General features: G+C 36.0%; 2 protein-coding genes across 2 annotated transcripts; one reads left to right on the top strand and one right to left on the bottom strand.

The window, feature by feature from the left end:
* Nucleotides 1-971: 971 nt before the first annotated feature.
* On the top strand, nucleotides 972-15,615 carry LOC109810760 (acetyl-CoA carboxylase 1). Its single transcript, XM_020374307.3, has 32 exons — nucleotides 972-1,468; nucleotides 2,290-2,661; nucleotides 3,039-3,245; nucleotides 3,325-3,486; nucleotides 3,712-3,804; nucleotides 3,892-3,987; nucleotides 4,069-4,242; nucleotides 4,652-4,745; nucleotides 4,836-5,023; nucleotides 5,104-5,154; nucleotides 5,233-5,272; nucleotides 6,298-6,422; nucleotides 6,509-6,625; nucleotides 6,720-6,794; nucleotides 6,892-6,948; nucleotides 7,080-7,184; nucleotides 7,852-7,938; nucleotides 8,016-8,207; nucleotides 8,282-8,470; nucleotides 8,645-8,755; nucleotides 8,844-8,930; nucleotides 9,013-9,189; nucleotides 9,537-9,614; nucleotides 9,712-9,834; nucleotides 10,035-10,304; nucleotides 10,432-10,772; nucleotides 11,058-11,295; nucleotides 11,400-11,755; nucleotides 11,849-12,062; nucleotides 12,678-12,854; nucleotides 12,999-15,152; nucleotides 15,257-15,615. Exons 2-32 carry the CDS (start codon nucleotides 2,314-2,316, stop codon nucleotides 15,311-15,313), a joined length of 6,783 nt encoding a protein of 2,260 aa, XP_020229896.1. The 5' UTR covers nucleotides 972-1,468; nucleotides 2,290-2,313; the 3' UTR covers nucleotides 15,314-15,615.
* A 1,431-nt stretch (nucleotides 15,616-17,046) lies between these two features.
* Nucleotides 17,047-21,901, bottom strand: LOC109810744 (tRNA modification GTPase). The gene is made up of 8 exons (XM_083077113.1): nucleotides 21,317-21,901; nucleotides 21,107-21,228; nucleotides 20,796-20,999; nucleotides 20,643-20,702; nucleotides 19,990-20,128; nucleotides 18,526-18,644; nucleotides 17,852-18,082; nucleotides 17,047-17,463 (listed from the first exon to the last, which is right to left on the bottom strand). The coding sequence occupies exons 1-8, from the start codon at nucleotides 21,858-21,860 to the stop codon at nucleotides 17,269-17,271; spliced, it is 1,614 nt and encodes a 537-aa protein (XP_082933239.1). The 5' UTR covers nucleotides 21,861-21,901; the 3' UTR covers nucleotides 17,047-17,268.
* Between the last annotated feature and the right edge of the window lie 1,128 nt (nucleotides 21,902-23,029).

The raw sequence follows: 23,029 nt of genomic DNA, 5'->3' as shown, positions 1-23,029 counted from the left end.
AGCCACTTTGCAGTGTGACGTAGTTCACCTAAATAAAATCAGTCATCACCTACCCACTTTGTAACAAAAAATGGGATCATCTCCAACTCCAACAGAGTAAACGGAATCACCCTCCAATCTTCATGGTTCAAACCTATCATTAGCCTGCAAAGTTCTGCGTTTTGAGTCAATTCATTTTGCTTGATTCCCGTTTCTTTAATTTGTGAAATATATATGAAAAGAATTATTAAGTTTGACTTTTTGGTGTGTTTCTATCATTATCCCATTTCACCCATTAAAATAGAGACCAAAATCAAGGGCGGTAGACAACAGTAAGGATGTCATGAATAAACCTAACCCCCAACCATAACCGAAACCAAAATTTATTGAAATGCTATCTCTGCTTCTCTTTGTGAATATAAACAAAGGAAAAAACAAATCTAATGGGAATGAGAATAGCCGAAGTTACAATTTTACCCATGCAATAAATGACAATGACAGACTGTTAAGTAGTGCAAAAAACCATTTCTTATACAATCATGTTATTAAACTATACAATTTTTTTTTTGGATCTCTGTCATACGTTATTAATTAGACATTATTAATGTTAAATTTATTTCTTGTAGGAAAAACTTAGGCAATTTTTTTTGTCCCATTTGGAGGCAAACACGTGCAATAAGCTTACCAAAATCTTAGGATATCGTGATTTGCGAATGTCTTTATTTACTAGAATTTAAGTTTAACATATTTTAATTTTAGTCTAGATATAAATTTTAAAACAAGAGTAAACAGTGTATGTATTAATAGTAAAAAAGTACTTTATATTATTATTCAATTATGAATATAAAATTATTAATTTTTTTTTAAAATTTTTAATTAGGTCCAATAAACATGATATCCGGACACAGACAGTTTGAAAATAAAATAATATAAACAAAGGGACAGAAGTGGAGATGGATATAAAATATGAGAGAGCTTGGCTTCCATATTTGACTCATCTAATGATATGAAGAAGAAGGGTTGGTGGGTAAAACACCAGCGAACCACGCATAGTCAATAGAGGCACCTCATTCATTCATTGATGACGTGACATGCATCTCTTGCTCCTACCCTTGAACCAAAAACCCATTTTTACAACTAATTTATTCTCACCAGCCAAAGAGAGAGAGAAAGGGGTAGCTGGGAACTACTACCACTACTAATACTGCTGGAACGAGAGGTGTGGCAAAGGCAGGTACCACGTGCAGCTTTCATTGAATAGAGAGAGAGAGAGAGAACCCAACACAACAGTACACCAAACCTACCTCCCTCAACTTTTGGTTTGGTTTGTGCATGATCACTCATCACCATTTACGTGCACTCACCCAACAACTCTCTCACTTATAATTCACCTTCTTAAGCTCCCAATGCTTCTCCACCTCCCACCAATTTCGTACAATCAGAATTAAAAGAAATTTCTTGATTTTGTCACCACGGTTTTCTTCCCAAGGTCTGTGTTTGATTCTCTTGGCTTCCTTTTGTTTTGTTTTGTTTTTTTGTTTTGTTTTTTTTTTTTTTGCATTCTTCCCCCTCCCCTTTTATTGAAAATGTTTAAAAAAGTAGTTGAATTCTGTGTTGTTCGTGAAGGAAAGGAAGACCCTTTTATACCCTTTTGTTTAGAATTGGTTTTGGCTTGGAGGGTCCAGTGAAAAAAATTGTCTTTTGCTAATCGGAAGTTAGAGGGGTCAATTGATTGAAAAGGTAGAGAGTTATCATTAGATGCTGACTTTTATTATTTTTTGAAATTGGTGCCTTTGCCATACCGCATCTGAGAGTGAGAGTGAGAGTGAGAGTGAGAGTGAACTACTAGGCTGTGTTTGGGTGTTTGTATCTTACAGTGAAAGCTACAGGTTTGGGAGGAATGGGTTTGTGACAGGATTTTACTGGTGGAATCCTGATTTGCCGAAATGAGTTAACCATATCGGCCACAATTCTGAGTGTTTCCAAATCTGGAGTTTCTTATCAAGTTCTTATGTGGTTGGCGTTGACCAAACAGAACTTTACAACTTTTTTTTAGTTGTCCATTTTCTTTTACTTCATGTTGATCTTGCCCAGTAAAAGTGGAGAGGGATTTTGTACTGCTTAATTACCTGCTTTAACTTGAGTTTCATCTATATTAAGCAGGACAAATGATTCTTCAGAAAGTTTCCAGAATACCATTGCTGAACAAGCAATATAAATTGATAAAAAAAAAAATCCTAATTCCTAATTGATTCTCATATGTCTTGAACTGCTGGTAATCAAACTTTTTTTTAATTGTGCTGTACATAGGAGACATATAGAAGGAGAACAATAATGGCTGACATTGGGCGTCGGAATGGATACGCAAACAGTCTACTACCAAATAGGCACCCTGCTGCAATATCTGAAGTAGACGAGTTCTGCAAGGCCCTTGGCGGAAACAGGCCAATTCACAGCATATTAATTGCCAACAATGGAATGGCAGCAGTCAAGTTTATACGTAGTGTTAGGGGCTGGGCCTATGAGACATTTGGCACAGAGAAAGCCATCTTGTTGGTTGCCATGGCTACTCCAGAGGACATGAGAATCAATGCAGAACATATCAGAATGGCTGATCAATTTGTAGAAGTACCTGGTGGGACCAATAACAATAACTATGCCAATGTGCAGCTTATTCTTGAGGTGTGTGATGTTGACTTCCTCAGATTTTGTACTTCAAATAATTGTCAAAGCAGATTTTGTTAAGGAAAGTAGAAATCAACAAAGTAAAGATGACAATTACACTTGGAGATGTTTATTTATATTTTTCTTCTTTTTATACAAGTTATCAATTTGAATGTCATCTAGAAGAAACATAACCCACCTCCCAAGACATGAAACTTTCATTCGATAAATATACTTTTGCATAATTTGTTCCTGTTACTAAATGTCTTTATTGTTGCCTATAGTTCAACACACTATTCTTGTCATTATAGTGATTTCAGTGCTTCTGTAGTAATGGTTCTTTTGACCTATAAAACTTCTATATTCTGCTTACCGGCATGCAATGTACTGTACAGATGGCCGAGATAACACATGTGGATGCAGTGTGGCCTGGTTGGGGTCATGCATCAGAAAATCCTGAGCTTCCAGATGCGTTAAAAGCAAAAGGAATTGTATTTCTCGGACCTCCTGCCATATCTATGGCTGCATTGGGAGATAAAATTGGTTCATCATTGATTGCTCAAGCAGCGGATGTGCCAACCCTTCCATGGAGTGGTTCTCATGTAAATTACAGTATATCGTTATAGTGCCATTCTTTTGTTATGGATGCCCAGCTCCTGACATTGAAATTTCTTCTTACAGGTGAAAATTCCGCCTGAAAGTTCCTTGATTACTATTCCTGATGAAATTTATCGGGAAGCATGTGTTTATACAACAGAGGAAGCAATTGCGAGTTGTCAAGTTGTAGGATACCCGGCAATGATCAAGGCATCTTGGGGTGGTGGTGGTAAAGGCATAAGAAAGGTTTGGTTCTTGCCTAATCAATACTGCAGCATTTAAAAATTCCTATGGCATCCATGCTGTTAATCTTCTAAGCTAATTTTGTCTTCCAGGACTATGTTAATTTTTTTTTTCTTTCAAATTGAAAACAGCATAAATATTTATAAGAACAAGAAACTTTGTGCCAATCTTATTTTGGTATGATTTGTTTGGCAAATTTAGAAATTAACAGGCATATGGATTTTTTAGGTTCATAATGATGATGAGGTAAGGGCATTGTTCAAGCAAGTTCAAGGTGAAGTTCCGGGTTCACCTATATTTATCATGAAAGTTGCATCCCAGGTTAGATAATCCACTGATCTTTGATCTGAACAAGCATGATTCTTGGAGTCTTGATTGTTATTTTGATAATCTCTTTTTTCTATGTAGAGCCGACATCTAGAAGTCCAGTTACTTTGTGATCAGTATGGAAATGTTGTGGCTTTGCATAGCCGTGATTGCAGTGTTCAAAGGAGGCACCAAAAGGTACAAAAACTTTTTGTTGCCACCAAATTTCTGCAATACATCTAGAATCTCACTAATGGCTTAATCAATTGTCTGTAACAGATTATTGAGGAGGGTCCTATTACTGTAGCACCAATAGAAACGGTGAAAAAACTGGAACAGGCAGCTAGAAGGTTGGCTAAATCTGTAAATTATGTAGGGGCGGCTACTGTTGAGTATCTTTTTAGTATGGAAACTGGCGAGTACTACTTTTTAGAGTTGAACCCCCGGCTACAGGTAGCTGAACTGTTGATTAGATCGGTTCTATTTTTATAGTATGTTATAACCTTGGTTTTGACCTACACCATAATTATTTTGCACTGTTTTATGACTTGAATTATTCTCCCTTTGACTTTGCTCTCCTTTGAATTATGATTAATATGTCAGAATTTTAATCTAAAATGCCCATGGAAGTGTGTATTGAGCTTTATGATAATGCTTAGAATTTTTTGGTAACATAGGCTTTTTAGCTTAGTAGTTATACTTGGTAAATGCTTCTGTATAGTTTTGGAGATTTTGTATGGATGGTGGTAGTGCTTGAAATCAGTTCTTCCAATTTTCTGTACTGTTTTACTTTTTATGCCTTTTATTTTTCCCCCTTTACTCACCAACGTCAGGGATTCTTTTGCAATTGATTGTTATATAGGTTGAACATCCTGTTACTGAGTGGATAGCAGAGGTAAATCTGCCAGCAGCACAGGTTGCCATTGGGATGGGTATCCCTCTCTGGCAAATACCGGGTACAACTTCTGATATGTTTACTATTATTTACTTCTTGTTTGCTAATTGATTTGATTTCTTACATGTATTTTATGTGTCTCATTTAACAGAGATAAGGCGTTTCTATGGGGTGGAACATGGTGGGGGTAATGATGCTTGGAGAAAAACATCAGTTTTAGCTACCCCTTTTGATTTTGACAAAGCAGAATCTACAAGGCCAAAAGGTCATTGTGTAGCTGTGCGAGTGACTAGTGAAGACCCTGATGATGGTTTTAAGCCTACAAGTGGGAAAGTGCAGGTTAACTACCAAGTCTAACAGCTATCTCATCTTTTACTTCATTCATCCTGTAACTAGTACTAAGTAAAGTATTTGTGCAGGAGCTTAGCTTTAAAAGCAAACCAAATGTTTGGGCATACTTCTCTGTCAAGGTAAGTCTTCTATTTCTTCATATGTAGGCATAAAATAAATGTTCGGGTGCTAAATTTTTTTGAATTATATGTTTGCAGTCTGGAGGAGGAATTCATGAATTCTCAGATTCACAGTTTGGTAAGCAATAACTATTAATTAATTAATTAAACAAATTAGCCATTATAAATCTTCAAATACCCAATATACCATTGTGATCTTTAATTGGGAAATTGCAGATTCCATGATGTCAAATTAATGTATAGGTCTTTTTTGTTCATTTTTACCTTCATCTTCTTTCAGTGCACAATGAGCAATACACCTTGCCTTGTTATGGGAAAAATGATTAATGTTTGAATGCATGACCTTAGTAGTAAAGCAAGAGCTAGGATGTACAGTTGGGTTTGGTGGGAGGTTGGAAAATCAGAAATTTAAATGCATTAGTCAATTGGTAAAAATTCATTAATATGAGATAAGAGTAAATACGAGTACCTTTACCTTATGTCCCATGACTAGCTGGTTTGCATGGATATGTGTGCATGCACATTTTCTTTTGTGTTTGTAAAATTGTTCTTCATAGGTCTCCACATGTTTAAAGCAGCCGCACTGCATTGTTGGTAATAGTAATCAATAATTTTTCCCCTTTTGTGACATAAATTTAACAGAATGGCTGTGTAATTGACAATTCATATTCATTGCATTTTTATGTTGGCTGTCATACTGAGTGTTGAACTTTTTCATTTGAAGGGTATTAAAAGGAACATGTATCTCCAATAGGTATAGGGATCTTTCTCTCATTCTGGAAAAAAAAGAAAGAAACATGAGTGGCATTGCCAAGTTGTGGGGAAAAAGGTTATGGGAATGGAGAGGGGTCTTTTATATTACAGGAGCTAGGGAATATGTATGATTATTATTGTGAGTAAAGAAGCAAACTATTATGTCCACTCAAGGATTTTTCAGAATTAATGAGAGCTTCTTATAATGATTTAGAAATATTGATTCTTCTGTTCAGTAATTTATATAACGAACTCCACTGTTGGTAAATTTTTTACTGTTGAGTGTCAATTCTCCATAACATTCTTTATTCTTACATTCTTGTATTTACACAATTCCCATTCTATAACTCACCTTATATCAGCTTATAAATATCATATCTTTTACCTCAGGGCATGTTTTCGCTTTTGGAGAATCTAGGGCTTTAGCAATTGCAAATATGGTTCTGGGGCTGAAGGAGATTCAAATTCGTGGGGAAATCCGAACCAATGTTGATTACACCATTGATCTTCTGAATGTAAATTACTCACATGATGACAAATTGTTGTTTTATAAATGGTGTTTAAAATGTTGAAGTGACATTAGTACAATATTTGATCTCAGGCTTCAGACTACAGAGAAAACAAAATTCACACAGGTTGGCTAGACAGTAGAATTGCAATGCGGGTTAGAGCAGAGAGGCCTCCCTGGTATCTTTCTGTTGTTGGAGGGGCACTCTATGTAAGAAAACTTGTTTTTAATATCCATTTCTCCTTGAGTTTTTGTTAGTTCGTATTGTGGAACTCAGGACCTGTGATTCTTCCAATTAATACAGAAAGCTTCTGCTAGCAGTGCAGCTTTGGTTTCAGACTATGTCGGCTATCTTGAAAAGGGACAAATCCCTCCCAAGGTACTGTGTCTTAATGGGAACAACATATAGTTCACACAGTGCATTTAAATCCTTTCTTATTTTCTAGTGATGCTAATTTAGTGTATAATTATGACAGCACATATCTCTTGTCCATTCTCAAGTTTCCTTGAACATTGAAGGAAGCAAATATACGGTATGTATTCTTATAAGTTATAAATGCCAATTTAATGGACATTTTTTGTTCTCTCCTTACTTTTTTGAGACTTATGCCGTCCTAGAAAATAATCAACTTGTGTAATTCATATCTTGTAACACAATTTCTAGATTGACATGATACGAGGTGGGCCTGGAAGTTATAGATTGAAAATGAATCAATCAGAGATAGAAGCAGAAATACATACTTTACGTGATGGAGGTTTGCTAATGCAGGCAAGTATTTGTTCTCTGAACTACCTATGTATGTGCTTTTTATTTTGTAGTTTTCTCCTTTACTACTCTATTCATCACAGTAAAATTTATCGTATTACATGGTTTGTTAACATTATTACTTTTCATTCATAATTTGATTCTTTTCGTTATAATTTCTTTGATATGAGCATAAATTCTTCATGGATGTTTTATGCTTCTCTATCAGTAGGTTAGAGAAATTGTTGTGTATGAAAATGTACTTCCCGTTTCTAGAGACGTTCACTTGATGCCAAAACCTTGAAAAGGGATGCGGGTATTTCAGTACAGCTGATTTATGGGTTATTTAATGATTTCATCATTTTATCAGAGTTCAAACTCAGAGCTGAGAGATTTATTAAAAAGCATTAGTTAATTATTTAGTATGGACTATGGCAGTCTACAATTGGCCTGTCTAGATAGCAATGACGTGTGCCTAAAAAGTATCTTTTTAATTCATTCTAGTCATAAACTAGAAAGAAGTATTATCACCAAAAAAATATAAACTGAATATTTTATGCCACATCTATAACTTTGTCTCCAATTAAGCTAGCACCTTAGTATTTTTATTGATAACATCACTATTTTATAACTGGCTTTTGTTTTATATCTGGCTCTTGAGTTCTTAACTAGCTGTTTCTACATGTTACAGTTGAATGGAAACAGTCATGTATTATATGCAGAGGAAGAAGCAGCTGGAACTCGCCTTCTTATAGATGGAAGGACTTGCTTGCTTCAGGTGAAATAAGTACATTTTTACCTCAACTATTTCCTTTGTGGCTGAGGGAAGTTTCTAAACTACTTTTTTGTATGAAGAATGATCATGATCCATCAAAGTTGGTTGCGGAGACACCATGCAAGCTTCTGAGATATTTGGTTACAGATGACAGTCATGTTGATGCTGACACACCATATGCTGAAGTTGAGGTCATGAAAATGTGCATGCCTCTTCTTTCCCCTGCTTCTGGGATTATTCATTTCAAAATGTCTGAAGGTCAAGCAATGCAGGTATCTAGCATTCCACATAGAAAGTAAAAGTGCTCAAAATGAAAGAGAGGATTAAAAACTATCATCTTTTGCAGGCTGGTGAACTTATAGCAAGACTTGATCTAGATGATCCTTCAGCTGTACGGAAGGCAGAACCCTTCACTGGGAGCTTCCCAGTCCTGGGACCTCCTACTGCAATTTCTGGTAAAGTTCATCAGAAATGTGCTGCAAGCTTAAATGCCGCACGGATGATTCTTGCTGGGTATGAGCACAATATTGATGAAGTGAGTAAATTCTTCACCTTGATCCATTATCTTTGTAATTATACTGTATATGTATGTGGTTATGATTCATCTTTTACAGATACGAGATTTTTGGATTCTATTATTATTATTATTATTATTATGATGATGAGACATGCATGCTTATCTTATTAACAAGCTAGACAACTATCTCAGGTTGTGCAAAGTTTGCTTAATTGCCTTGATAGTCCAGAATTGCCTTTTCTTCAATGGCAAGAGTGCTTTGCAGTTTTAGCAACCCGTCTTCCCAAAGATCTTAAAAATGAGGTAAAGGGATACGCAACTGCCATTTTTTTTTTCTGGTTTAATATCTTTTAAGTAATCTGAGCTGATGTTGAACTATGTGATTTTTCAGTTGGAATCAAAATACAAGGAATTTGAGAAGATTTCAAGCTCTCAAGTTGTTGATTTCCCTGCCAAATTATTGAAGGGAATTCTTGAAGTGAGTTGCCCTTCCTGAATTGCTCATTACAGTGTTTTCCCTTCTAATGTGAATAATTTATGGGTTGTGTTTTACACTGCAGGCTCATCTTTCCTCCTGTCCTGACAAAGAAAAAGGAGCCCTAGAAAGACTAGTTGAACCTCTAATGAGTGTTGTTAAGTCTTATGAGGGTGGAAGAGAGAGCCATGCCCATATAATTGTTCAATCCCTTTTTGAAGAGTATCTTTTTGTTGAAGAATTGTTTAGTGATAATATACAGGTTAGTATAATTTTTCAACTGCTTGTGCTAATATTATGTGGGAAATCTGTTAAAACTTTTAAAAAAATATTTGATTCATTGTTTTCCTGTGTCCTGCATCATTATCTCTAGTTTTTACAAGATTCCAATTGATCATTATGCATTCTTTCTGTCTATATCAAACTGTTTCTTTTATTGCCTTGGGGTGCAAGCCTGCAATATATAAAAGCTTATCAACACATTTTAGTTTTCCTCTTTTACCTTTTCATTCCAATATACAAATGACTCTGGTTTATGATGCAACAAAAGATGTTTTCTCTATCTATTAGTTTTCTAGAATATTCAAGTTCCTTTCCCCTGATGTCTAGGCTGATGTGATTGAACGTCTTCGTCTTCAATACAAGAAAGATCTATTGAAGATTGTAGATATAGTGCTCTCTCATCAGGTATGAGCTTTTATAACATGCTCAACTAGGGTGTTTTGCTTCCTGAATGTCTTGACATTATACTGCAATTTTATTAACTGCATTTTGTGATTTTCAGGGCATCAAGAGTAAAAATAAGCTGATATTGCGACTAATGGATAAATTGGTTTACCCAAACCCTGCTGCTTACAGGGATCAGTTAATCCGTTTCTCAGTACTCAACCATACAAATTATTCTGAGGTTGGACATTACCCCGGGAAATTATGTTCAAGCTGAAAAATATAGTTCCGTGTTATTCATCATGTTAGGATGCATAGAATCTTGTCTATTGGGAGAGCATAGCCTTCAATTATCTACTTTCTGTTTCATCTTGTGAATGATATTTTTAATTCTTTGGAACATTTTGAGTGAAATCCTGATTTGCAATTATCTTGATGCAGTTGGCTCTAAAAGCAAGTCAACTGCTGGAACAAACTAAATTAAGTGAACTTCGATCCAACATTGCTAGAAGTCTTTCTGAACTAGAGATGTTCACAGAGGATGGTGAAAATATTGATACTCCCAAGAGGAAGAGTGCCATTAATGACCGAATGGAGGACATTGTAAGTGCTCCTTTGGCGGTTGAAGATGCCCTTGTGGGTTTATTTGATCACAGTGATCATACCCTTCAGAGGAGGGTTGTGGAAACTTATGTTCGCAGGCTTTACCAGGTATATGAGTTTTAATACTAGTTTCATACTTTAATTTTTCTAGCTCTGTGTTTTATTTTGCCTTGGTGGGGCTGATGATGGAAAGGGATTATCATTTGCTTTTCTAACTTCTAATATTTGCTATCAGCCATATCTTGTCAAAGGGAGTGTCAGGATGCAATGGCACAGATCTGGTCTTATTGCTACATGGGAGTTTTATGATGAGTACATTGAAAGGAAGAATGGAGTTGAAGACCAAACTTCAAATAAAACAGTGGTGGAGAAACATAGTGAGAAAAAGTGGGGAGTGATGGTTATAATTAAATCTCTTCAATTTTTGCCAGCAATTATCAGTGCTGCTTTAAGGGAGGCAACCAATAACCTTCATGAAACACTTACAAGTGGTTCTGTGGAACCAGTTAACTATGGTAATATGATGCATATTGGATTAGTGGGCATCAACAACCAGATGAGTTTACTGCAAGACAGGTACTGTTTCAGCAAGTCCTTGTATTAATATGAACCTTTTGTTTTTATTTTTTCAAATTGTTGAAGCATTGATGATTGTATAGCTTACATTTTATTTGAGATTTATAGACTAGTTCTATTCTTTTAGGTATTGAAAAGATGGTTAGGATCAGTATAGGACCACTAAAATTTAATTTTAGTTTTCTAGAAGAAAACTAGGTGTCAGGTGGACTAATATGCTTTTTGTTGAGCTACTGATATGAACCTCCTTTGTCTTCTTGACAAGAAACTTTTGGTGTTTTGTAGTGGTGATGAGGATCAGGCTCAAGAAAGAATCAATAAGTTAGCTAAAATACTGAAAGAGCAGGAAGTAGGCTCCACCATACGAGCTGCAGGTGTTGGAGTAATCAGCTGTATCATACAAAGGGATGAAGGACGTGCCCCAATGAGGCACTCGTTTCACTGGTCAGCAGAAAAGCTGTACTATGAGGAGGAACCTCTGTTGCGTCATCTGGAACCTCCACTATCCATTTATCTTGAATTGGTTAGTTATTTTATGGTTTAAGTCCCTTTACATCAGCAGGTGGGGAAAAGAAAATTCCACTTGTATGTTTGATCTTAAACTCGTTAACATTTGTCTGAATATAGGACAAACTTAAAGGCTATGAGAATATACGGTATACTCCATCTCGAGATCGTCAATGGCACCTGTACACAGTTGTGGATCACAAGCCACTACCAATTCAAAGAATGTTTCTTCGTACACTTCTAAGACAGCCAACCACAAATGAAGGATTCTCTTCGTATCAAAGGCTGGATGCTGAAACATCTCGAACCCAATTGGCTATGTCTTTTACTTCAAGGAGCATTTTTAGGTCTTTGATGGCTGCAATGGAGGAGTTGGAACTTAATGCACACAATGCCAATATCAAATCTGAACATGCTCATATGTACCTCTATATCATACGTGAGCAACAAATAGATGATCTTGTGCCGTATCCCAAGTAATTATGGCTACAAACTGGTCCATTTATATTCTTTTAGCATATGAAAATGAAGCTTTTGTGTATGTCTTACATTTTGGATGTTAATGGCAGGAAAATTAACATAGATGCTGGGAAAGAAGAAACTACAGTTGAGGCAGTCTTGGAAGAACTGGCCCGGGAAATCCATTCATCTGTTGGTGTAAGAATGCATAGATTAGGGGTTGTTGTGTGGGAAGTCAAGCTCTGGATGGCAGCCTGTGGACAAGCAAATGGTGCTTGGAGGGTCATTGTAAACAATGTGACTGGTCATACATGCACTGTACATGTAAGTATTTAGTTAAGAATTTCAAGGAAATCTTTTCTGCATGCCACTACATTTCCATTCAGCTTTCTAAAGGTTGCTTTTGACAAGCAAAGTTGGTGAAACCCTTATCACTATCAACAATTAATATTTCTGGAGCGAACACTTTGTCTAAGAAACAAAAGATTGGTTATGTTGATAATGAAAAAGGAGCACCTTTTTATATATTTGATAGCATCAAGTGCTAATACCATGCTCCAAACTTTAAAGTATTTCCAATCATGAAGCAATTGATAAATCTGATGTTTCAGCAATTCATCAATTTAAGTTTTTTCAGAAGACCTGTTGTGAAACCTTTTGATCGATAAGGCTCTTTAGGCAGGGAAAAAGAGTCAGGATTGATTACTTTTTCATTAAGTGGAATGTTACTCTCTTTTCTTGATATCTTAAAAATTGTTTAGTATTGACAAGATTTGACCTTTAAGAAGTTAAAAAATATGTAAGGACAATGGTAATCTTAAGTTTGTACGCTTAACAACATATTCTCTTTGTTAGTTATATCTCACCTTCTGTATGGAAAGATTATTAATGAAAACTATTGGTAAATATTGATTTGATTCTTAATTTGTATAATCTCAGATATACCGAGAAAACGAGGATGCTGACACTCATAAAGTGGTATACAGTTCAGTCTCAGTTAAGGGTCCACTGCATGGTGTGCCAGTGAATGAAAATTATCAACCTTTGGGAGTTATTGACCGAAAACGTCTTTCAGCAAGAAAGAACAGCACCACTTATTGCTACGATTTTCCTCTTGTAAGTGCTATTCAGTGAATTTAGTCGGAAAAAATACAGGTTTCTTTTTGTGTCTATCTGTGTTTATTATTGCTTTTTTTTTTTTATTGACTGGATGACAAGTCAAGTCAAACTATATTTCCTGAAGAGAAAGTCTTCTTGCAGGCATTTAAAACAGCCTTGGAACAGTCATGGGCAATCCAACAACCAGGATTTCAAAGACCCAAAGATAAAAATCTTCTAAAGGTAACAGAGCTTAAGTTTGCTGACAAAGAAGGTAGCTGGGGTACTCCTCTTGTTCCTGTAGAGCGTTACCCTGGATTCAATGATGTTGGCATGGTAGCCTGGTTTATGGAAATGTGTACTCCTGAGTTCCCAACTGGAAGGACAATATTGGTTGTTTCAAACGATGTGACCTTCAAGGCTGGTTCTTTTGGCCCAAGAGAGGATGCATTCTTCCGAGCAGTAACTGATCTTGCGTGTACAAAAAAACTACCTTTAATTTATTTAGCAGCAAATTCTGGTGCTCGTTTAGGTGTAGCTGAGGAAGTCAAATCCTGTTTCAGAGTTGGTTGGTCTGAGGAATCTAATCCTGAGCATGGCTTTCAGTATGTATATTTAACGCCTGAGGATTATTCTCGGATTGGATCATCAGTGATCGCACATGAATTAAAGCTTGAGAGTGGAGAAACCAGATGGGTTATAGACACCATTGTTGGCAAGGAGGATGGCCTTGGGGTTGAGAACTTGAGTGGAAGTGGGGCTATTGCCGGTGCTTATTCAAGAGCATACAAGGAAACTTTTACATTGACATATGTGACTGGTAGAACTGTTGGAATAGGTGCTTATCTTGCTAGGCTTGGGATGAGATGCATACAGAGGCTTGATCAGCCCATAATTCTTACTGGTTTTTCAGCATTAAACAAGCTTCTTGGTCGGGAGGTATACAGCTCTCACATGCAACTTGGTGGACCTAAAATCATGGCAACTAATGGAGTAGTTCATCTTACAGTTTCTGATGATCTCGAAGGTGTTTCTTCTATTTTGAAGTGGCTTAGCTACATTCCTTCCCATGTAGGCGGTGTGCTTCCCATTGTAAAGCCCCTTGATCCTCCAGAAAGACCGGTAGAGTATTTCCCAGAAAACTCGTGTGATCCTCGTGCTGCCATTTCTGGAACCCTGGATGGTAATGGAAGATGGCTGGGAGGCATTTTTGACAAGGACAGCTTTGTGGAGACACTAGAGGGATGGGCAAGAACAGTTGTTACAGGAAGGGCAAAGCTTGGAGGCATCCCTGTTGGAATTGTTGCTGTAGAAACGCAGACAGTGATGCAAATAATACCTGCTGATCCAGGCCAGCTCGATTCTCACGAGCGCGTTGTTCCTCAAGCTGGGCAAGTTTGGTTTCCTGATTCTGCAACCAAGACAGCCCAAGCAATATTGGATTTCAACAGAGAAGAGCTCCCGCTTTTCATTATGGCAAACTGGAGAGGCTTTTCAGGAGGGCAAAGGGACCTTTTTGAAGGAATTCTTCAGGCCGGATCAACTATTGTGGAGAACCTTAGAACATACAAGCAGCCCATATTTGTATACATTCCAATGATGGGTGAGCTTCGTGGCGGGGCATGGGTTGTCGTTGACAGTCGAATCAATTCAGACCACATTGAAATGTATGCCGAGCGAACGGCTAAAGGTAATGTCCTTGAGCCAGAAGGAATGATCGAGATCAAGTTTAGAACAAGAGAATTGTTGGAGTGCATGGGTAGACTTGATCAGCAGTTGATAACTCTGAAGGCAAATCTTCAGGAAGTCAAGAGTAACTGGGACACTACCACCTTTGAATCCCTACAGCAGCAGATTAAATCGCGTGAGAAACAGCTTTTGCCTGTGTATACCCAGATAGCTACCAAGTTTGCTGAACTGCATGATACTTCCTTAAGAATGGCTGCCAAGGGTGTCATTAGAGAAGTTCTGGACTGGCGTAACTCCCGCACCGTCTTCTACCGGAGACTGTACAGGAGAATTGGTGAGCAGTCACTGATCAACAGTTTGAGAGATGCTGCTGGTGACCATTTGTCACATGCATCTGCACTGAACATGCTCAAAGAATGGTATTTGAATTCTGATATTGCCAACGGTAAAGAAGGTGCTTGGTTGGATGATGAAGCCTTCTTCAGATGGAAGAATAATCCTGCAAATTTCGAGAATAGGCTAAAGGAGTTGCGAGTGCAGAAAGTGTTGCTTCAATTGACAAATATTGGTGACTCGGCTCTAGATTTGCAAGCTCTACCACAGGGTCTTGCTGCCCTTTTAAGCAAGGTACTTGAACTTTTTATTTCATTAGCTATGTTGTTATTATTTGGTTACATTAACTGTATAATGTTTAATACTTTCTTCATTGTATCTTTGAAATTTTGGTGCAGTTGGAGCCATCAGGTCGTGTGAAGTTGACTGATGAACTTCGCAAGGTACTTGGTTAGAGGTTCATGTTGGTGTCTTAAAAATGTAGTGCATTTATTTGTGTTGATTCCCTTGGCTAAGTTGTTATCCCCGAGGGAAAGGAGGCACTGGCATCTCTCATTGTTGAAGGGATCCGTTGCTTCTAAGTGTAAATGACAAGAGTCTTGGATGGATAATTAATTTATGCAGTTAGAGGATCACAACCAGCATCACCATGTTCACTCTATTTAGTTGCTGGCGATTGATTCTTTTCGTACATTTGAATAAAAATGTAATAATGTTAATGTGTACCACTTATTTTTATGCGTAACAATTTTGGGCACTCCATGTCTGCTTTCCATAAGTGTCATCACCACTGGCAGTTAATTTATCGAACATGTTGATCAAGCTATCTATCAATTTTTTTCAATAAATTTCGTTACATATGATTGACGCGTAGAATTAAAATCAACATATTGTGCGAGAGTTTTTTTAGAGGCTATTTTACGATGGAGATTCTTTTTAACTTTTTATCTAATTCATTTATTTTTTTATTATATTTTTTTGAGTTAAAATTTTATGTTTTAAAATTAATTATTAATAATTAAAAATGAGCTTGTATCATAATATAAATTATTTATCTTAAATAAAAATATAATTCTTATGTTTAAAAAAATTTATTATACAAATTTTAAATATAATTTATATATTTAAATATAATATTTATTTGTATATATAACTTATTATAAAATTTATTTATATACAATAAACATTTAACATGTGAAATGTACATGTTAAAATATTAGTTATAATATGAAATTTTAATTTTGATTTCAATTTTATAAAATTAAAATTGATTTAAAATTATATCCTTTGTTTAATTTGTGCAAACAATAGAAGTATAGAATTATAATTTTAAGATGAATTTTAACCATTATTTGGATGCAATATCTAGAATTCGAAAAGAAAATTAATTAAAAGTTATGTTAAAAAATATTCGTTAATTATTTTTAGAAATAATCTATTAAGTGAAAAATAAATAAAAGTTAGTAAATTAATTCTTAAAGATAATATAAATAAACAATTAAATATTTTTTTAAAATAAATTGATGGATTAGGGTTTGAATAATACCTAATTACCTAGGCTGACAACAGAAGGCGTAAACATCAAATAAGGCCGCAACATGGAGTTAGACACTTAGACCTAGACTACGCAGCGTGTAAAAAAGACTCGAGTATCCGATAAACCTTACTTGTGAGCAAGTCTGTCACATCCTCAACCCTCGTGCACTTAATGAAGAGTCATGTGCCAGTCTACATGATCCCAAAGCAAAACATGTGCTTAAGTAGCAGGTGACCTAACTTTATCAATTATCAACGTAAATGTTTTAGCTTGCACGATCAATCGCCTTCACCTTCCAAACTTATTATACACTGGTTCAAGTACATTGAGAAATTTAGTATCCCACAACCAATAAAAGTATCTGACCAATTAAACTCGCTGATATACGATATCTTTTACTTCAATCTCACATATTCTGTTCTTTCCAAGATATCAAAGAAGAAATTGTCTAATCAAACATTGATTTCAAAATAATGTTTTAAATTCTATTACAATTAACTTGCAATCAGTGAAATGATTTATGTATACAATGAAGAATGATGTCCTATATTATATATTAAAAGAATTAAAATAAGAAAAATTCTTCGGTGGATTAACCTACTGAATATCACTTTATTTACAGTTGCGCCGTATATCACTTTCATTTGAACCTTTGATTTAAAAGTTATAAAATTAATTTAATGATCCCAACCGAAAGGGGAGGGTTCCCGTGATACTATCACTATCAGTATGAGAAATATACAACAAAACTGATTACCATGGCTTTAAATTCATGGGAGATGTACAGACCCAGATGGAATTTAGCATCCTATATGATTGAAATGATATAAAGAAAACTATGCTAAAAATTACCAAATACATAGTGGGAGCCTTCTATTTACCAATACAGAACTTGCCGAATATATTTGATAAAACTTCTTCGGATATATCTTCTCCACTTATCTGTCCAAGGGACAATGCAGCATCCCTCAAATCAATTGTCCAAAAATCCAGAGGCAGTTCATCCTTTATTGATGATTGTAACCTTGCAAGTGCTTCCTTGGTCCGAACAAGTTGTTCACATTGTCTCTGAATCATCGTTATATCAGCAAACACAACCAAAATTCAAGATCCCCCCAAAAAATGTTTTTCCTACTTTCCTTGTGTAGGTGTGTGCATATGCAAGCCTTTTTTTTTAATCATATAGTAGAAGATAAACACTTGGGCTATTGCTTGGTTGAAGTGAGAATTGAATAGTAGAAATCAGATTTATCCGGACTCTGTAGTGCCTAATTACATTGTTATTTTCTATCTACCCATTTTAATCTTAACTAAGGATAATCTTAACCTTCTAGTTCAAATTTACCAAATACAGATACATGGTCTCAACAGTCTATTGATTCCTTTCCCAACCCATTTAAAAGTTTGGAAGCTAAGACTTTATGAGAGATATGGAAAGCCGAAAAAGAAAGGTTACCTGATTGACAGTCCATCTGCGACCCCCAGCAGGAATGCCTTCAAGACCCACAATCTGTAATACTGCCCTCTCTAGCTCTTCTAATCCTTGACCAGTGACAGCACATGTAAACACATGTTTACTGAAAATATTATGACTGTGACATCCTTTGTCCCATTCAGTCTCAGCACAAGGTTTACAATCTATCTTGTTGACCACAAGGATTACTGGGGTGGATGATCCAGTTGATCCCTGTTTTACAATAGAAAGATAACAGGTGTAATGTAGTATTTAAAATGTTTAAGAGCCTTATCCTATACGATCATTAGAATGTCAATTTTAGGGAATAACTAAGATCTACACGGCCCTTATGGAGACTTGGTTTTAAAATCCATGCAATTGATCCCACCAAGCAGAAAAAGGCTTTTATTCTTGTTGTTGTAACTGGTAACTATAGGATGACAAAATTTTAGGCAGCCAAGTGTTTGTATGCCAATTTATCCCGCGATATGATATATTAAGGATATATTAGCAATAACCTATCTAGTTTGGTGCTTCCCAGGCATCACAGATATCTTGATATTTACATTTCTATCAAATGTCAAATGATGCAAATATTTCTGTCAAATGTCAAATAAAAGGTTTATATTGCTATCTTTATCAAAATAATATTAAATATCATTATGTGGTCAAACCTTAGCAGATTGAATCCTTTCAAGAAGTTTGGTGTCTTCAGATGTCCACCCTTCAACGGCACTCACAGTCATGATAATTAAATCAGCACCCCTAGCAACTGCTTCTGATCGCTCTACGCCTAGTAATAAAATAGAAATAAACATCTCAGTACATGTGAATTGTGAAGTAATGAGGCTAAATTAAGAAGCAAAACACCAAAATGCATGCAACAAGATACATCTAACTATTCAAGGTTGTCGATATCGAGAGTTTAGGTAATTTCGTTGAGCTTCCATAAACTCATAAGAGGTTACTTAATATAAAAAATATATTATAATACTTATAAATAACATAATAACTCAACATTCCAATTCCGCATTAAAGTAAAATAGCAAATTACAATATTAAAGTAGCAATTTCTTTAGGCAACATGGCACAAGGCTTTGAATCTTTTCTAGTCCGAGCAAGAAGATGCTTGAATCTAGTAATTCCTCCACTCACAATCTTTGAGCAATAGTTACATTTTACTTTTCTTGCATTGCCCCGAACATCTGTCCTGTGTTTCCACCCAATATCTTATCTATTTCCTGGAGCATTTTGCTTTTAGCAACAGAGGAGGCAGCTACATTACTGGAAGAATTTGATCCAATCCCAAACATGATTTCTAACAAATATTAACTATTATAATATAAGTGTATTTTTGGATTGAGTACAAAAAAATGGGACATGAAGAAGAGAGAAAAAGGGGGAAAGAACCTTCACCATGAGAACTCCAGAAACCCACAGCTCGACCTTGACTTCAACCAAAGGGAAACAACAACCCTAAACCTTCACCACGGAGGCAACCAGAGAGAACGAATGCACACAAAGGGAATGAACGCGCAAGGAGAGAACGCACACATGCGGAGAGAACGAAATCACATGTGAAGAGAAATGAGGTTGACAATGTGAAATGCGGAGAGTGGGAGACGTCTCCAAGTGAGACTTGTTAAAACCTTAAGTGAAAAGCTCGTTTTGGGAGTTTTTTTAAGTGAGCTCCTGTAATCTTGCAAATTCGGAGCAAACTCACAAGATTGAACGAGATTACTCAAAAACGAGTTTGCTTTCGAATTGTATAGGTGAGGTTGACCAATCTCATAAACTCAGTAGTTATTACGAGTTGCCACTCGAAATTGACAACCATAACTATTGCCAAGACGAATCAGGCAAAGTCTATAACCCTGTCCCTAACTGATTTTCCGGGTCTTCCATTTAAACTACGCTTCAAACAAGTGATAATCATTTGCAAGCCTATATAAAATTATTCTGTTGCTAATGATATATTATCATAGAAGATTGAATTATTGTGTGAAGTCATTAAAAAAACCTGCATTCAAACGAGTTACATGCACTATAACATCACATTTAATGGGACACTTTAAAATCCATAAAAATTTAGAAAACTATGCATGTCCTGAACTTAAGGAAGAAAAAGAAAGCCTCACCGATCTTCTCTACAATGTCATCAGTATCCCTTATGCCTGCTGTATCAAGAAGGTTTATAGGAATGCCACTGACACTGATACCAGCTTCAATCACATCACGAGTGGTTCCAGCAATTTCAGTAACTATTGCCCTCTCACTCTGCATGCTACAAGAAGACCATGCTCAATAAGTTAAACAATCACAATGTGTTACATATGTATTTATGCAGTTATGTGTGTGTAGTTCTGCCCCTTAAACTCAAATTATAGACTCTTTCTTAAGGGTAAATTATGGACTCGAGAAGCCAATTAAGTATAAAAATAATTATGTGATTGGTTTCAATTGGCCAACAAAAAAGGTTAATATCTACATAAAAGATTTGATAAATAAAAAAAAATATCAAATTAAATCTATAATCTATAACATCTAAAACAATTATATCTTTTTTAGTGTCCCCTTTTTCAAAGACAATTATACCCCTTATATTGTATTCTAACTTTTTTCCACTAATATATATTTAAGGATAAAATAGAAAATAAATGTATATACAAAAAAATAACTACCTTTTAAAAATAAATAACTTCCCACTTATTATTTTTTTTAAAAATTATTTATTTTTTTTCACGAGGCTTTCCCTGCTAGTTATTGAACAAATAAAATGACTGTAACATACTTTGCTCCATGCATTAAGAAGGCTTGACTTGCCAACGTTTGGGCGGCCAACAATTGCAATCTGAAAGAATTACATCGATATTTATGATAGTTAGGGCAAAACAAAAAACAATCATCAAGAAATTCACATAGAACAGAGGGTTCCAAAGCATACCTGCAATCCAGATTGCAGAAGCTTGTCATAATTTGCCGTCTCCAATGCACTTTCAACATCTCGTGACATGTTATTGATTTTATCCATAATCAAATTCAAATCCAGAGGTGGCATCTCATCATCAAAATCCAAACGAGCTTCAATCTCAGTGAGCAACTCAATGCACCGACTCCTCAATGATCCAACAAGAGATGAGAAACCACCCTGTTCTCATATGAAGCAACCAATAAGCCAAGCATTACATCAAACACCCCGAAGTTGAACATGATGATGCAGTAGAAAATGGAAACAAAATTGAATTAGACATATGCCTGAATTCCAGCCAGTGCAGCATCTGCAGCCGCCACGGATTTAGCTGCGATTAATCTCGCAACATTTTCGGCTTGTGAGAGATCTAAACGACCGTTAAGAAATGCGCGAAGAGTGAACTCGCCTGAAAGAAGAAAACAAAAAGCACTAATTAAGGACCAAAGTAATTGGCATTTGTAGAATTAGGTTTACTGAGAGGGACGCAGACGCACCTGGTTGAGCAAGCGTTGCTCCGGCTTCCAAACACTTCCTCAGCACGCGACGCAGACACACTTCACTGCCGTGGCACTGAAGCTCAACCACGTCTTCGCGAGTGTACGACCTCGGCGCAAGCATCGGCACCGCAAGGACCTCGTCGATCACATTTCCCTCGGAGTCCAACACGACGCCGTATTCCACGACGTGGCTGGTGGGCCGCCACGTCTTCCTGGTGGGCCTGAACACTCGGCCCGCAATAGACACTGCGGCAGGGCCCGAAAGTCGAACGATTCCAACGGCGGCGGGGGGGCCTCCAACGGACGTTACGATGGCCGCAATCGTGGTGGCGCTGCCACTCCCAATTTGGTCGACACACTCCAAACGCTCGTCTTTATTCACCACTAATTTGTAGTTGTCTAAACCAGCACGGGATTTAACTGTTCTGGAGGGTTTAGCGGGAATAAGAAACTGCCACGTGGCACCTAAACTCGACGGTGGAGCGAAGCAGTTGTTGGCGTTTATGTGTATGTGACGAAGCACGGCGCGGAAAGCAGCCATTGAACTCCACTTTCTGTTTGGCTGAGGCTACTCTTTGTCTATCTATATTCTATAAAGTATAAACGGAGCCTCAGGCCCATTCTCAATCTTATCTTCCTCTAACCACTAATGGGCTTTGGCCCATCAAGGCCTTCACAGTGAAGGAAGTGAAATTTCAACCTTATTATAATATATTTGACACAAGACATTCTTGTTTGCACTTTTGAACTCAATGAGCCATTCGTTTTCCTCTTTAACGACGCATGTTTTATTGACAAGTTGGATTGCAATATTCCAGCTTTCACATGGCCTGATTACGCAGTTATTCCATCTGAGTTCCCAACATAAAGTCAATGTCAAAGAAAGAACAATAGTGTCACCCAATATTTTCAAACTCAATCATTAGGAGATTAATTCAAGGACAGTAGTTAACTATCTAGCACTTTATTTATATATATATATATATATATATATATATATATATATAGACTGTTATATTTTCAATAATAAAGATATTAATAAGTAAATTTTATATGATATTATTTAACATATTTTTTTTAAAGTAAAATTAAGTATAAAAATTAAAATAATATTTTTTAAATTATAAAGTCTAAAAATATCAATTTTAAATTTAAAGAATTAAAAATATATATTTAAATTTTAAAAAATTATATATTTAAAAATACTTATTTATAACAAATTTAAATTATATAAAAAAATATTTGTCTCGTAAGTACGTAAGATACACACTAAAATAAGTATACCTAATTTAGCCCATTGTTAAAGGTTGCACTTTTTTATTATCGAATCTGACGTTTGAAAAATTTTTCAACTTTTTTACGAAGTCTGTTTGTATGAATCTGGCTTTGTTTTGGCTCTTGGTTCATGCAAGAGCCAAGACAACATCTGTAAAAGTCCACCTGCTGCATTAGTCTTGTTTTCAACTATTTTCATTCAAAGCTCAAAACTAAATTACATCGAGACTTGCAAACACTAAATCGTGGAAGATCAAGAAGACAAAAATATACACAATTTTTTGCTCTTTTTATCCTTTTATTTTTAACTCTATATAGGGAACAACTTTGACTCAATGAGAGGGAACCCTTGTGAAAAGGAGAGACCATTCTTCATACAGACACCCGAGTTAGATTTTATGGACATTCAAATAAAACAAGAGAACGAGTTAATGC

The sequence above is a fragment of the Cajanus cajan genome, chromosome 6, assembly GCF_000230855.2.
Source record: "Cajanus cajan strain Asha chromosome 6, NIPB_CcT2T_4, whole genome shotgun sequence".
Lineage (NCBI taxonomy): Eukaryota > Viridiplantae > Streptophyta > Magnoliopsida > Fabales > Fabaceae > Cajanus > Cajanus cajan.
The sequence above is the reverse complement of the archived record's forward strand: the minus strand, read 5'-3'. Positions and strand labels throughout refer to the sequence as shown.